The 18063-nt window shown below is 32.7% G+C and overlaps 1 protein-coding gene across 7 annotated transcripts in view; it reads right to left on the bottom strand.

Moving 5' to 3' along the window:
* LOC126890038 (uncharacterized) overlaps positions 1-18063 on the bottom strand; it is a 619722-nt gene that overhangs the window by 420735 nt on the left and 180924 nt on the right. Inside the window, exon 1 of one of the 7 annotated variants that reach the window (XM_050658861.1) lies at positions 9542-9734. The exons of the other annotated variants lie outside the window; for them this stretch is intronic. Within the exon in view, the coding sequence (XP_050514818.1) occupies positions 9542-9595 (54 nt within the window). The 5' untranslated portion in view covers positions 9596-9734. Of the gene's footprint in view, positions 1-9541; positions 9735-18063 lie in introns of those variants that run through there. 7 annotated transcript variants of the gene reach the window in all.

Here is an 18063-nt window from a genome sequence, read left to right on the forward strand (position 1 = left end):
TTAAAGGTGCGAGAATTGCTAAAACATTTTTCAATTACTTCATTATATAACGGCCAATTTGCCTTTTTAAGATTCCATTTACTCCTGGGATAGATAACTTCATTTGACCCCTGTGAGAAAGTTAAGGTCATGTTAATAACAAAGTGGTTTGAACCTAAAGTATCTGACAAAACAGACCAAGAAATTTTGTTAGCTATTGAATCGGAGCTAAGAGATATGTCTATCATTGAATCTAAACAACCGGGTCTAGTGAGACAGGTGGGTTGACCATTATTTAGGATAACAAGATCCAGATTACTAAAAATATTGATAAGTTGCTGCCCAATACTACTATTTTTTGGAGATCCCCATGCAGAATGGTGAGCATTGAAATCTCCTCCAATGATGAACTCAGCGCTAAATTGACTAAACACGTTTTCCCAATCCTTGGGACTAATTCTAACATCCGGAGGTCTATATAACGAATATAAAGCCAAGACTTTTTTATTATACTTAATTTTGGATCCACAGACTAATAGATCTTGGTTAAAATTATTAACCAAATTAATTTCCTCATAAGGAATAGAATTTTTGATCAATATAGCGCAACCAGCAAATCCATCAAATCTATCCCTCCTTATAATATTGTAACCATTAAAAACATACTGTTTATTTATTTTAAACCATGTCTCGCTTATAAGCGCTATATCTATATCATAAGTGGATAAAAAGGCTACAAAACTGTTTTTATTCGCTACAAGAGATCTGGCATTCCATTGACAAATATTCAAAGTTTTATTTTTCGGATTGAAGGTTACTTGTTGACGTACCCTCCAGTACTTTATTAATTTCTTTACTTATAGATTCATCATTAATCATTTTTAAATCTTCTATAGATTGAATATTTTTTAAAAAAGAAACTATATATTTTGTAACAGAGTTAATAGTATCTTGGTCAAATACTCTCCTATGATAACTTGGACTATGAGAATTCTGTGGTAGAGGTTTACTAGGACCGAACTGAAAGGGAAACATAGGTTTAGGGTTTGGAGAAGTTACAGGAGATGATATTTTTCTTTTCTTTGTGCTGGAAGTATTGCTATAATAGGGAGTTGGTCGAGATTCGTGTAAAAAGTTTTTAGTCTGAGAAAAACCCGTTACTCCAGTATTTTGACTATGATTGGGAAGTGGTGGAAAGTTAATATTAGGATCAGCCAGTATAGAAAAGGAATTTTTAGTAATAACGTTCGAATATGAACCTTCACAGTATTGTTTTGCTTCAAAAAATGATATATTTTGTTCAATCATAACGTTTTTGATTTGTTTTTGATGCTTATTGTATGGACAAAGCTTGGATATTGAAATATGCTCATTACTTTTGCAATACATGCAAAATACTGCACTTTCTTCACAGTTATGGTTTTCATTTTTAATAGAACTGCATCTTATGCAAAGTTCGTGGGTCCCTTTACAATTCCGGGCCACGTGTCCATATTTTAAACAGCGGAAACACTGGGTACAACGGGCCTGAACTTTATCCACCGAACAATATACGCTGTTTATGCAAATATAACTAGGAAGAACATTGCCTTCAAAAGTGATAATAATCGATTTTTTGGGAACGTATTGGAACGTACCATCTTTTTCTATTTTTCGATGATTTCTAGAAATATTGACTACACGCGATGGTGCAGAGATATTCTCGATCAAATATTTGGTATCAAATTGAGTGTCAATGTCTCTAACAAAACCTTTGACTTCTAGGAGATGATTAGGAATGTAAGCTTTTAGGTTTTCAGACTCTAACTTAGGATTAGTTATCAAAGCGTTTGCATCGCTTAAATATTTTACCACAACTTTAACCCTGTTCCTACCCAGACTTTTGATCTGCAAAATATTCGGTACGTTTAATTTTTTATGAAGTATGTGTCCCAAAAAAATAGGGTGAAGGTTTCCTACCCCGCCCTCAATATTAATTCGTTCAATATAAACATTTATATTTTGTAAATTATACTTATCGGTTTTGTTGATATCGAAAAGCTTTTTCTGGCTGCTAGCAGGCCGATTGCTGTTGACCTCGGGCGAACTTCTATCTTCGTCTATCAGCATGGGTTTGCTACTTTCACCAATATCACTCACATCACCGCTACGACTTACAAGTTCACCTAAAGGTGACTTCGGGGTGTTAACTTCCCCCATTAGGGGGAACACTATTCTCACTCACTTATAATTAAATAATTAAACTAACCAAAAACAAAAAACAAAAAACACAGCTTAACAATATACACTGCGCACTGCTAGTTGTATCGTAGACCAGTTCACTACGGTGGATCGTTAGCTACTGAAAATATACACTCTTTTGCATGTACTTAACTTACCTTATCTTAATATGACAATTTTGAGTTTTTCTATAGAAAAATTTTGTTTTGGACCCCCTTAACGAACTCCCGTGTGTTAAGAGCCAATATTTGGTAGAGGTACATCAGCAGGGTATGCTTCTTTTAATGAGCATTTTTCAGTGCGTTACAAATGATAGAAAAAAAAGGTAAGTCCGTGATAATATAAATTTACATATATTTACCTAACATTTATTCTAACATGACATTTTAGTTAAATCTGACAGTGTTGTCACATTTTATTTGCAATTTGGCATAAAACCAAATCAATTGTGTTTATTGCATTTATAAAATGGTATTTTCTTTGATTTATATCGTCTTATAAATTGTACCGATTATATTCGTAGATATATTATATAATTATTCGTAAATAATTTTCTTTTCGATTATAGCGCCATCTATCGACAACCAGAATAAATGTTATAAATGTCTGTAATCACAGACGTGCCTTTTTTCTGTCACATACAATTTAATGCGTTAGAAAGAAATCGAAAAACTGTGACGCACTGAAAGATGTCTATGAAAAAAAAGAATACCCGGTTTCTCCCCATATGATAATCTGACGCGCTCGAGTAACTGCAAAAATCCCCGCTTGGTCACCCCTACCATAATTTTTTGAATAAAATTTTTTTTAATAATTAATTTTAAAATTACTGCACATAATAAATATTTCTTTGAATAATCTTTCTCTAATTGGATAGAGTTTGTACAATATCGTGTGTAGTGAAATAGTATCCAGGAAATGTGGAAGTACGGAGAAATGTCATTGGTAGTTTCGTTGGGGAGGTGAGAAAGAGTCTACGAATAGGGGCGCACGGGGAATACTTGCATTGGGGCGCAATAAGACTAGTTACGCCACTGGTCTGTCCTTGGCTGCGCTTTTCCAGTTAGTTCCTGCAGCTTTTACAATATCGTCCTTCGATCGAATCTGAGGTCTTCCTCTTCCTCTTCTTCCTGTCCACGGTCTCCAGTTTTGTATTTCAGCATTCCATCTTTTATCTTCCTGTCTCGCATTGTGGACCGCAAATTTCTATTTTAACCCTGTTATATGTTCAGTTACATTTTTTACTTATGTTTTCTCTTATCCATTTGTTTGATTTTCTGTCTTGTAGTTTTATTCCCAACATGGATCTTTCCATTTTTCTCCGATTTATTTCAATTTTGTTTATGTTGGCCTTTATTAATGTCCATGTTTCTGAGCCATACGTCAGAACAGGAAGGATGCACTGGTCAAATACACGGGTTTTTAGGTACTGTCGTATCTTTGTGCTTTTTAGTATCCATCTTAACTTTCCAAATGCTGCACACGCTAATCGAATTCTTTTCTGTACTTCAATTGTTTGGTTCTCTTTATTTGCTTTGATTATAATATGTATAGGAACTTTGTTATTCTAAATGGGAAATAAGCTACAATTTAACTTAAAAAATGATTTTATTGACGTTTCGACTTCCAACTTGTGACGTTCGTTCTCAAAATACAAAATATTTTTAAATTAAACAAAAATGTTGTTGCTTAGTAAAAAAAAAATCTTCTAATAATATGATTTAATCTGACTCATTCATATCGGCAATTCAGACATATGTTATACATTTTAAAATAGAAGACTTTAAAATGATACTGCCAATATTTATGAGTTGCGTTCCTGGGATGCTTTGAATGAAAGATAGTTCATTCGATTACATGCAATCAACTTTAACTCAAGAATATATGCCACAAAAATGTCATAGCATGTGATTTGTCTTTAAAAAGACAACCACGTGCAATGGTGACAGTAAAATCCCATAGTAAATCAGGAGGAAAAACCTGGAAAAAACCTCATGATACTATCCCGACATTGTAAGTATTTGATCTTACATTTAGTTTACTCTCAAAATGAACTATCATTTGTTTTCATGTAATCGAATGAACTATCGTTCAATAAAGGTGTCCCAGGAATGCAACTCATAAATATTGGCAATATCATTTTAAAGTCTTCTACTTTATAATGTATAATATATGTCTGAATTGCCGATGTGAATGAGTTAGATTAAATTAAATTATTAGAAGATTTTTTTTACTAAGAAAAATTTTTGTTTAATTTAGTACCTAATATTTTGTATTTTGAGAACGACGTCCAAGTTGGAAGTCGAAACGTCAATAAAATCATTTTTTTTTAAGTTAAATTGTGGCTTATTTCCCATTTAGAATAACAAATTACATAAATGCCACAAAGAAATAGCTTCAGAACAATATGTATAAGAAATGTCAAACAATAAGGAATGTACGTAATTTTCCCGTTGCCATATTCTAAATTTGAAAAAATATATAGGGAATAATCAGATTTTTTTGACTTGCCATTCCTATTACAACGAGCATTTCATTGAATAAAATTAAGTAGTGACGAGATTGTAAATGGTAACTGACGTCTGTCATAATATTGGAGGTTAAATATTACGTCAAATTATTGTTTTCAAATTATATTTTATTTATTTAGTTTATATTTTAACGACAGTTTGTTTTTTATCCCTTTCCCTTCCCTATCCTTGATTGGTCGATTAGGTTCGTAATAGTTTTGTTGTATGGTAGGTTTAGGTAGGCGTTAATTTCATGAAATGTTGATGGCTAAATAGGCAAAGCTCCCAAAGGCAATAAAATAAGAAGAAAAAAATAAACAACCAAAAATCTTACATAACCTTTAACAGGGCAATATGACTTTGACACTTATATTACAGATAGTTATCTGTACACAGCTGATAGTCAGCTGGCGAGGTCACATCGCTTGCCAAATCGGCAGTCGATTTAGCAAACCACAGTCCGGCACACACAAAACCCTATTGCGAAGAGCCAGTGACCAAGGTCAAAAACCAAGGACACAGGCTCACTGGACGGGCACACATTAAGAGAAAAGGCAATTCTATAGAGGATTCACGAAAAGAAAGGTACATAAGGAAGAACATAACACCAATACCTAAGAATGCGGCATAGAAAAGCCTCTCGGATATCCCATTTCCCAGAGCATCTAAGATTAAAAACAAGTAAAATCTCCCCAACGTTATGTGTGTGATTGGTGAGGGGTCGAAGGTAGCTTGGGGTCAGGGAGGTACAGTCTCCACGAGACGTGACCTCATTGATCTTCGAACATGAGAACACCCTACTCCAAGAATCTGATGCCCCTAGAGCTGGGATTTACTTTGTTGTTTGTATGTGGATATAACTTGGACCGAAAGTTACTGTGGAACCAAACACACGTACTCACGGCCAATAGTAATTGTAACTTATACTCTGGGAAGTAGTGTCAAATTGTTACGGTGATTTTGGCATGGATTCTATGAATTTATTTTGGTAGTTAGTACTTGTTCGATAACGAAAATATCTGTCAGTTGGCGCGATTCTGGGACTTTTGGGTAAGAAAAAATAATAGGTTTGTTCTAGCAAACAGTCAAACTAGTCAGAAACCGTCAGCAAACAGTGGGTCAGTGAGACAACATAATACAGTCACCAGTGCTATCCCCTCTACTCGCGCTGGTCGACTATTCGCTGATGGTTTCAAACCGTTTGAAACTGATGCTAGAACAAACCTAATATGAAGGTAGATGGAAAAAACACTAGAACTTAGATGTCAAATATTTATCTCCATCCCTCACATCCAATATGGTCTAGTCTCTAGCCAGTCTAGTGCTAGGATACCTGGATTTCACCCAGGAGTCTCGGGCTCGATTCCCGGCATCGGAAATCCTTTTTGTTTTTAAAATTAACATTTTGATTTCAAAAATAATTGTCTTTATAATACTTTCTTTTTATATTGTGTCATATAAATAATAAAAACGTGGTATTATAAAAAAATATTTTTCATAAAAGTGCAATTATTTTTATTATTAGGAAATTTCCTGGTCTATTTTCATTTTATGCCCCGGATTTGGGCCAGCTGACATATCATTTGTTAATACGGTTTGAAACAACTGACTATATAAAAAATCAGCCATGCCAAAATGCTCCGGTCAAATTTGACGCTACCTCCCGGACTATTATAGTAACAAATTATTTACATGCTGTTTATTAGGAATGTAAAACCACATCAATTCAAACAAAGGTTTAAATGTTTATTTTTTAATCAAAATTAACTGAATATAATATGTATGTACTCCTATTCGTTATGATTATTCTTCTTTTTGTCATTAAAGAAGTCTGCAAAAGTAAGTTTATTTCAGCTATTAATAAGATGTGGTAGGAATTTTTCTATTATATATTTCCTATATTGCCTCTTGTCAAAATACTGTCAAGCCGAGTGAACCGTCTATACGTCTTACCCCTCTTTCATACTTTACGATTTTGTTCGTCACGACAAACGGTCGTACGACACTTTTTGGAGATTTAAGAAATGACCAAAATAAATTTTTTAATTATTTCCGCATGTCAGTGACAAAGAGTTTCCTCGCCCTTCTTATATATTGGTAGTATTAAATTGCTTTCCCAATCTTTTGGGATCCTTTTCTCCTTCCATGCATCTTTGCATATTGTCCACAGACAGTCTTTCTCTTTCTCTCTTAAGTATTTGATCATTTCTGGTGCAATTTCATCCTCCCCTGGAGCTTTACCTACCTTTAATTTTAGTATCGCTTCTACCAGTCCTTCTCTTAAAATCTCTCTTAATTGTTCCCCCATGTCATTTATTTCTCTCAGCCTTTCTTGCGGTGTACTTCCAAATTTTTCTTCATACAAGTTATCAAAATACAAAACATTAAATTACATAAATTTTTGTTAAATACAGCTTATTAAATTAAATGCTTGCTTTAAGGATTGTTGTCCCATTTTTATTGTCCCAGTTCAGTAGCAATATGTTGTATAAAAAAATATATAGATACCTATTTTGTTAATAAATAGAATTCAATTAGTGAACAATAATTATTGTTATAGGGCTCAATTTTCATCTTTCAATATTTAAAAGATCCGTCTAAAAAACTGATTTTAGATTATTTAATATACCGATTATATTAATATCTATACATATTTAAACAAGAAACAACCAAAGAAACAAGTAACGAAAGAAACAAGTCAAAAATTAAGGCGATGGAAATAAACTATTGGAGACGATGTTGCCGACTCACTAGACTTGATAGGGTGAGAAACGAAGATATTAGGAGACAAATGGAAATTTATCTAGGTAGAATAGACACAATCGAAGCCAAAAGACGTAACTGGTATGAACACCTTCAGAGAATGCCTGAAAATAGATGGCCGAAAAAAATAGAAAAATGGACTCCACCCACTAGAAGAAAACGAGGTAGACCAAGACGATCTTGGAGAGAAGATGTCGAAGATGCAATGACCGCCAGAGACCTAAAAACTGAAGATTGCTTCGACAGAAAACGCTGGAAATTAGGATGCGAGAAGCGGCGACAGCTGTAGAAGACTCGCTTATTATATATATTTATATACATATTTAAATAATCATTAATAAAACACGAATATATATCTACGTTTATGTCACTGGACATTAAACTGTGCTATAAAAGAATCTTTAAAATATTAACAAGAAATTTTAGATATTCCGGATGCACATTTATGATTTAATTTTTATAATAGGGTACATTATTAATAATGCATTTTATAATAGGGTCTATTCCTCGGCACTTTGAAAAAGTCATAAATATTGTTAATGCTGAAATTTTTGTCCTCACAATGAGATAATACCAACCAGATGCTTACCTATGTATTGTATCTATGTAGGTAAAAATTCCCCATCTTATATTGGCTGCTATTATGTAGGTACGTGCCACTGGATTCACTGGTACTACACGACTAACTGTCGTTAAGTATGGAAGCACTGATTTATGCCCGTGGTTCACTGATAGCACGGCACGACACGACCGTCGTCCATTGCAGTGACATTGGACGACAGCCGAAGAGCAACGGCACGACAGTTAGTCGTGGTCGTCCTGTGTGAAAGGCTCCGTACATTGCTGTATTGGACTAATGGAATGTACGACAAACGCCAAACGTCTTTTATAATAGGGTCTATTCCTCGGCACTTTGAAAAAGTCATAAATATTGTTAATGCTGAAATTTTTGTCCTCACAATGAGATAATACCAACCAGATGCTTACCTATGTATTGTATCTATGTAGGTAAAAATTCCCCATCTTATATTGGCTGCTATTATGTAGGTACGTGCCACTGGATTCACTGGTACTACACGACTAACTGTCGTTAAGTATGGAAGCACTGATTTATGCCCGTGGTTCACTGATAGCACGGCACGACACGACCGTCGTCCATTGCAGTGACATTGGACGACAGCCGAAGAGCAACGGCACGACAGTTAGTCGTGGTCGTCCTGTGTGAAAGGCTCCGTACATTGCTGTATTGGACTAATGGAATGTACGACAAACTGTCGTTACGACCGAAGTCGTAAAGTATGAAATAAGCCTTATAATTACCGCATTAGGAGAAGGAGCGGTGGTCATAGGGAAGATAAGGTGGCAACAAATTGCAAATAAGACGATATAAAATAGCTATGAAAACAAATAAGTACAAAAATATACAAATAAATATAAAAATAAAGAATACTAAACTTATAAGTGAATAAAGAATAAACATTATTTCTCATAAAATGGAATAAATTTCTTGTCAGAATCGAGTATAATTTAATTGATCTGATATTATGATAACATGTTACAAGTAGTACCAGTTACCGAGTAACCTTAAGGTCATGGTCTCTTTGTAGCCATAGCATAATGAACTTCACTAAAAAAATCGAAGACATAGTAACTTTTGTCATTTGCTCGAAAATCCGCAGTCATTTAACCCCAAACAACAACAAAAATATAAAAAGCTGAAAAATTGTATCGGCACATATACAAATGTCAAAGGTGGCAGTGAGTTACTATTTCACAATACTATATTGTAATAAAAGAAATGAGTACCTATTAAGAAAAGCGTTATAAGCTTGAAACGAACCAGAATGATGACAGTGATGATGAGTACAGAAAAGAAGATATTTTGTTTATACTATTATTATTACGATATATTATTATTTGTTTTAATTCTTTAGTTGTATATCAGGTACTAGAAATAATATATTTACGGAAAGAACATATCTTTTTGAACACATAAAGTCATAAAATATTCATATCACGTAGTCTGGCAGTCGCCAGTATGTCATTATGGGAAAACCACTGAATCTTACCCTTAGGTCAGGAGGACACTCGTCCATGAGTAGATTGCTCAAATGATCCTCCATATTTCCAACACGTCCACACTACATATCACAAAAATATCACTTCCTTTAAAAGCTTTTCCTCGATACGACTAATTGATCATGCTAAAATTTTGGCAAACTGAATAGCGACGCAATAGCGTTGGCGTTTTCGACGTTTTAAAATTGATCGGGGACGCGAAGAAACGACGCCAGAGCGCCGTTGCGACGCCTGAGCGCCATGCGCCTTCCTGACCTGAAGGAAAATATGAATTCGGGTGATTGTCTGTCTTTTTCAAGACATGGCTACAGTCCAATTAGTTTTTGCGGTAGATTACGGATTACGGGACGAGACGTGGAAGATTGTTTCATTTTACAAGAAGAGTCAGAAGTCAGAAAAAATTAATCGTTTAAAAACACAAGGCCGAACCATATACAGGGTGTTTCTAAATAAGTATGACAAACTTTAAGGGGTAATTCTACATGAAAAAATAATGACAGTTTGCTCTATAAACATATGTACCAAATGATTCGTTTCCGAGACACGGGGTGTTAAAATTTTTCTTTCAAACTGCCAATTTATTTATTGCTCTAAGGCCGGTTGAGCTATGAAAATGAAATTTCGTAGGTTTTAAGAGGTAGTTATTGCGTATTTTTTATATAAAAATAACAATTTTATATTCATCATTGGCGCGTATACAGGAAATGTTCCGAATTTTTTTAAAGAAAAAAATAGTACGCCACTGAGCAATTTCAAATTAAAAATTATTTTTATATTCCGCGTTTAATTTATGATAAAAAACATCAAATGTCTTATTTCATATGGTGCACCGTATTTATGCAAAAAAATAAACATCTTAGCGCGTATTTTACATTTCTTTAATACATTATCACTGTCTAATACCATAATATGAAACTAGAACAATAACAGAAAATAACACTCATAAGATTTCAACTAGGCGCAAAACTACAACAAATGTTCAAAATGACCCAATAGGGGTATTGGTACGAAGTTAAAAAATCATTTTTAAATTCCACTTATAATTTGTGACAAAAAATGTATCTTGCCTTTTTTCATATGAGTCGCCGTTTTTATATAAAACATAAAACATCTTAACGCTTAATTACCTATTCGAGGTAGTTTCCATATGCATATGCATTATTTCAAATACTTTGTAAACGGTAAGGTGCTTTATTTTTTTGCATAAAAACGGCGCCTCATATGAAAAAAAGGCAAAAAGATTTTTATCGTAAATTTAAGAAGAAATCCAAAAATGATTTTTAATTTGAAATATCTCAGTAGCGTACTATTTTTTTGTCATTAAAATATTCAGACCATTACCTGTACGCGCGCCAATGATGAATATAATATTTTTCTGTCACCTCTGAAGAAGGTCATTTTGAACATTAGCTGTAGCTTTGCGCCTAGTTGAAATCTTGTTAGTGTTATTGTCTGTTATTGTTCCAGTTTAGTATTATTATGTTAGATAGTTCTTGATATTATATCTCATAGGCGTACTACTTTATTCTTTAAAAAAATTCAGACCATTTCCCGTATGCGCGCCAATGATGAATACAAAATTCTCATTTGTATGTTAAAAAATACGCAACAGCTACCTCTTAAAACCCACCAAATTTCATTTTCATAGATCAACCGGTCTTAAAAGGGATGAGAGACACGCGAATAAATACGTGGACTTAGAACCCGTTCATATGACAGGCAAAAAGTCAAAAATCAAAAACTAGAAAAGTAAAACTAGCACGGCTAGTAAAAAGCTGCTCTTGAAGACTGAAGCAACTTAACCACACCAAAATGTTGATAATTTGGTTAGGAGCGTGCCCACGCAAATTGAGGTTTGAATAAGGACTATTGGTAATAACACTTACTACCAAAAAAACATAAATAAATAAACAGTTATTTATGATATAAGTGTTAAAAGTACAATTTTAAGGCAGGCATGTGAAGGTTTGCCGAATGAGCGAAGCGAATTAAATTAAATTAAACAATTATATTTATTCATTCTCAATTACAGGACAATACAAAAACTTTTACTTGAACTTGACTGACATTCCATTTATATTTTTCTTGAAATTACATCAAAACTGCCTATACTGTCAATACATAAATCATAACAACTATGGAATAACATCTACTTTTAATGTTGTATATTCTAACAAATTTTAATAGTCTTTTTTCTACAAACGTCTTAAAAATGCAATAATACAGTTTAAATTAAATTTTAAAAAACCTTTTGAAACCCATTTTTCAAATTGCGCAAATTGTACTATTAATATTAATGTTAATAAATGAAATATAAATATTTTGACGTTTGCTTTCAAAATTTGATATTTCACTTTTAACTGCAGTGTCTTAAAATTTTTAAAGCACCCCGTGCTTTAAAGTGGCATTTTTGAGGCTCCTATGGAGTGCTAAAAATTGCATTTTTAACACGTTTGTAGAAAAAATAAATTTAAACGTTATTGGTTTTACATTGAATTTTTTTATGCTTTTGACTTTAAAACATACAGTTTAAATTTATTATTTCAAGACTATTGTTTTGTTATTATACAATTTGTATTAAATTGCTTTAAAATAAATATGGTTTGAATTCATATGTAGTTTTTTTAATTTGCTTGAAATAATCAGATGACTTCATATAAGTTTGGTTTTGTGTATATCTTATCTTTCTTCTAAATCAACATTAAAATTGTATTCATTATAATTATAAAAGATTTGGAGCAACTCATTAAAAATTTAATGACCTGTCTGTCGTTTTTGCTGACTACGTTAATTTAAGGTGCAAAAAGGTCAAATTTCATCTGTGAAAGTGCCTTTTGTCCCTTTGGGATTTGCGTGGCAATTTGCACGTAAAACACTGGAGTCGTTTGTTTTTTAAGAGTTCGTTACTTACGGGTAATTTATGATTCGTTCTAATAATTGTCTAAAGTTTTTGTTATCTATTTTAGGGTTAGTATGATTGAAAGGGAGTTTTTTTTTATTTAAATAAGTATTTTAGTTTATAGAATAAGTCGGGATAGTATAAAATTTGCTAATCATTTTAGGCACCGTAAGAGTCTATAACTTAAATAGTAAAACCCAAAAGAAAACATAATACTATGAGCACTATGCTGTTAATTTTCAGTTGCATTCATGAGTCAACGTGGAAATCAAACTTTCCACTTATGGACGGGATAAATAAATTAAAGGATACCTCCTTTAAGATTAGAAATCCCAGAATTATTTTTTTTACATTCTTTGTGATTAAAAAATAACACTCGCGCAATGTTAATCCATCACCCCCTTCTTCCTCTTCCCACCATCAAAAACGTCATTTTTCGTTTTTATTTTTTTAGGTGGGATGAAATAAATTTAAAAATTTCAAAAAATTCACACGCATAATTGAGGCGTTTACAAAACATGTCAATTTTTTATTCGCGGTGTGCAAGTACTTGGAAGGCATACGAGAAACGATCGTGCGCGAATAGCGGAGAAATATTGCAACTTTCTTAAATAATTCATATTGTCAATTGAAATTGTCAAATTGACGTACATTTCATACCTACTGTCGTTGAAGAAGAAAAATTATATATTGCTCCACAATATTGATATGATATGCAATTATTATATAAAGGTAAATTGTAAATTTAATTAATTGCATTTTGCTTGCAGTACTGCATTTTAATAACTAATTTTATTTACTACATACAATTGTTTACGTTTTAATAACATATCCTAAATCTTATTTTTTCTTCTTATTATTGTTTTGGACTATGGCCTTGACAATTATCCAGTAACCAGGACTAATATAATTGGCCAATATAATTAAAAGTGCGAATAAAGTTGCAGAGCGTAGAAACCAGGTGTCGCTTTGCCGAACTTGCACGGTCCCAATAGGTTAAGTGTACGTAATCTTAAAAAAAATTTAAAGCGTATAAGTAACTTTTTTTAAGGTGGCTGCAAGTTTATTTTTTTTTTATTTTGTGTACTTTCATTTGTATGTGTATACATATCATTTTAAAGCCATTTACACACTTTGTCTGAATCGTCAATATGGTTGCGCCAGATAAAATTAAATTATTTTTTCTACGAGCGTTTAATAACATGCTCATTATTCGCTATTTTTTAATAGATAATAGCACCCATTACTGTACCCGTGAGTAACAGTTCATTACTCACGGGCTGAAGTTACTCACGGGTCATTACTCACGAGCTGAAGTTAGATTAAAGTGGCGCATGAAACTTTTAATATTAATCGTATATAAACTGCAAATAAAATTACTTAAACTTGTTTATTTAATACAATAATTATTGTAATTTATATCAATAATTAACTTTTTAACTAAAATTTTTAAAGGAATTTTAACTGTAACAGTGTCAGTATATTAATTTTTTACGTTTATATCTTGTTTACTAAAAATTTTGACGTTTATCATTTATTTTAGTGACAGTGACATTAGCGCATTTTGTCTGTGTTAATTGGAATTTATAACTATAATATTAATAATATTGTGTTTACTTTTTAAGTTATATTGTGTTAAATATGTTATAACATATTATATATAGTTATATTATTATATTATTACATATAGTTGAATGTAAATATACATTATAACTATATGAAATACGCCCACCGATAATAGCCATTTTCTATTTATTAGATTCACTGACAGTAGGTACAAATTTATGATTATAATTTTTCGGAAACGAATAAAACTTGGATTGACTATTTCTTGTTGTATTTCAATAAATAAGAATTTGGTAATAGTAGGCAACTATTTTAGGTAATAGTAGGCAAATAATTTTGTAAATTATTATAATTTAAACCTCGAGTAGATGATAATTATATTTCTTACTAATTAAAATAAAAAAAGGTCGTAGAAAAAGTATAGTATTCTACTTGCATGTAATGGCTATTACTAACTCGGATGAATTACGACACTCGCCTACGGCTCGTGTCGCAAACTTCATCATCGTGAGTAATAGCAATCATTACATGCTCGTTGAATAATATACTAATAAGAACTTTTTACCAAGTAAAAACTCAAAGTTTGTTTAAATTTATTTAAGTAAAATTGTGGCTGATTTGCAATAAAAATTGTAGAACCTATATCGGTACACACTGTTAATTAAACTAGTTCCACTATTATAACCGTCCATCATCACAAGTCATCCATAAATAACTCAGAAAAGAGGAAAATTGCCTTAGGTCTGGAGATAAAGGTAATTTATATGGTTTGGTGACCGAGCCCTCAGTAATAATAGAAAAGGTTCATTGATTCCTATATCTAGACGACGACGGAAACGATTTTCACAAAAAAGTGTTTTAAACATAACTGTAAGTGCTCGTTAATGAACCGTGAAAAATATAAATAGGAAAAAATTACGCAAAATTTACTTGGTTGTGCAAGAGTTGGTTAGATATTTGTATGTCTACATAATAAATTATGTACGAGATACAATACGAGTAGGCCTGGATTCCGTGTATCGTGTATCAAAAAAAAGTAATAGCAAGCTGAAAATTTACGTAATTTGCTAAATTTAATAATAGCTTAAGGTGTCTAGTCGGAAAAACTTTGATGTATGGGAACAGGGGAAGTTATCATTTTGGAACGTGTCATCCTGACCAGTTTATGATTGTAAAAACTAGCAGGTTGTTCTTAAGTTTATTCAATAGCAAACTTTATATAATATATAAAAAATGTTTTCCACCTATGTATCTCTACCGAAAGTATACATTTCCTGACCTGATTGTAGGGAGCAAAGTTGTAATTTTCCTCCCTAGGGAGACAACGTACTTTTACTCCCTCCCTAGGGAGTAAAAGTAAAAGTGACGTCATCGTATGGTATTGATGAAATAACTTATTGATGCTCTATACTCTATACAATATTCTATTTTCTATTACGTAAGTATCTATATATTTTAACGTTTATTTATAGAACACCCTGTATTTTGCAGAATGGTAAAAAACAGTAAATTGTTATTTTGATTTAACAATGTTTACATTAATAATTTGACTTATATTTGACAGTTGACAGTTATACTGTACCTGTACCTACTTTTAGTTTTAATTCTCTAATAAATTTTGTTAGTTACATAAATAAATTATTTAAAAATGATAAATGACTTGTTATTTGAGAGAGGTGTAAAAATCATATGTGTAACATGGGAGTAAAGTACCTTTTCCTCCCTTGAATGATTACTGCCCTCTGCTACGCGTCGTGCAGTACACTTCACTCTCGAGAGGAAAAGTAGCACTTTGCTCCCTTGTTATACAAATAGCTATTGTCCGACAAATATGTTGGGCATTTTAATAAGTCCGACACGTAGAACATGTTAAGTGACAGCGTTTAATGAAAGGGTAACAAATCAATTGGAAGTTCTGTCCGACATAATAAATGGGACGTTTTCGTAGTCTGACGTTCGAAACCTGTAACCTGTTCCATAATTAAAACTTCTCCTGTTCCAGTGTTCCCGTACATCAAAGTTTGTCCGACTAGACACCGTTGAGCTATTATGGTTATTAAGGTAATAACGCTTGAGGTCAATGGTGTATATACCGAAAGCCTACGGCCCGAGGTATATACGTTGACCGATTTTTATTTGTCAACTTGACAGTATTTAACTAGTTATTTAAATTTAACGCCCAATGGCGTTTTCAAAATAACGCCCTAGGACATATCATATTTAACTGACTTCGAAATCATGTCATTATAGTCCAAGAGGCAGCGCTGAAAAATTTCTCTGAATTTACTAAAGCTAGTTATTTCACAGTTGATTACTGTGATTGTGTAGAGAAACATACCGCAGTCGGTCAAGCGAACTGTAGAACAGGTGGTACTGACAGCTTGTCAAAGTTGCTTACCTGCAGAGGTAATTAAATCCATTTACTAAGGCTGAAAATCAGTACACACATTCTAAATTGAATATAAATAAAAGTTATTATAGTCGGTCAGCTGTATGACGGGACGGAGCCGGTCGGTCGGCCCCAATGAATGTACAGGGTTATTCACTATATTTTGACCTCCCTCTAAGCTGCTTTATTTACAGAATTAGAAAAAAATGTAAAATACAAAACTTATTCAATTTTTAAATTATGATTTTTTGAGATATATATCGTACTAGTGACGTCATCCATCTGGGCGCGATGACGTGATCGACTATTTTTTTAATAAGAATAGGGGTCGTGTGCTAGATCATTTGAAAGGTTATTAAATTCCCTCTTATTTAAAAAACAATGGACACCCTGCATAAATAATGATCTTAATGTTTATATTACTGCAAAGAGAATTGAATAGCCTTTCAAATGAGCTAGCACACGACCCCTATTCTCATTTAAAAAAATAGTCGATTACGTCATCACGCCCAGATGGATGACGTCACTAGTACGATATATATGTCAAAAAATCATAATTAAAAAATCGAATAACTTTTGTATTTTACATTTTTTTCTAATTCTGTAAATAAAGCAGTTTACAAGGGGGTCAAAATATAGTGAATAACCCTGTACATTCATTGGGGCCGACCGACCGGCTCTCTCCCGTCATATAGCTGACCGACTATAATAACTTTTATTTATATTTAATTTAGAATGTGTGTACAGATTTGCAGCCTTAGTAAATGGATTTAATTACCTCCGCAGGTAAGCAACTTTGACAAGCTGTCAGTAGCACCTGTTCTACGTTTCGCTTGACCGACCGCAGTATGTTTCTCTACACAATCACGGTAATCAACTGTGAAAAAACTAGCTTTAGTAAATTCAGAGAAATTTTCCAGCGCTGTCTCTCCGTCTATTATTTGTCAAATAATATACAAGTCGGATATTAAAAAAATTTTCAGCTTGCTATTAATAAACTTTTTTTTTGGTACTCAGGATCCAGGCCTACAAAGTGCGGCTAAATTATGGAACCAATTCATTACTTTGCAAACAATTTACTTTTTACAAAGATCCTGAAATAGGTCGATCTTTAATTTTAAATGCCGATTGTTTAAATAATATGCCACCATGGTGATGTCGCCAATTTTGACGTGGTAACGTGATTGGTATTTTTTTTTTCTAATTGAAATGTGGGTCTTATAATACTTCATTTGAAAGGTGCTTTTCACCAAATTTTTCACCAAATAAAAATTTTTATTTTTCAATTTGAAAATTTGGTAGGTACTATTCGCTCCGTGTGTGACCATGGTGGGAGTACATGAAACGATGCCAGCGAGAGTAGCGGCGAAATATGACAATTTTGGCGATTCTTTGTAATAAGTGACATTGTTTCTATAACAAATTTTATCAAAAATGGTAAATAAATGTGGCGTAAGTATTTAATTGTGGTAATAATAGTCAAAAAAGTAAGCGTAATTTCTATAGATCTCCAAATCTCCAATAATGACAAATAAATTAGAGAAAAGATTTAAACTAGGAGGAATAAACTCAAACGACAGATTCACACCGAAACATAGTGTTTCGCTTTAAACTCTAAATACTTCTGTAGATATATTTCTTTTGTTTCTCTACTGATT

Source organism: Diabrotica virgifera, chromosome 8 (genome assembly GCF_917563875.1).
Source record: "Diabrotica virgifera virgifera chromosome 8, PGI_DIABVI_V3a".
Classification (NCBI taxonomy): Eukaryota; Metazoa; Arthropoda; class Insecta; order Coleoptera; family Chrysomelidae; genus Diabrotica; species Diabrotica virgifera.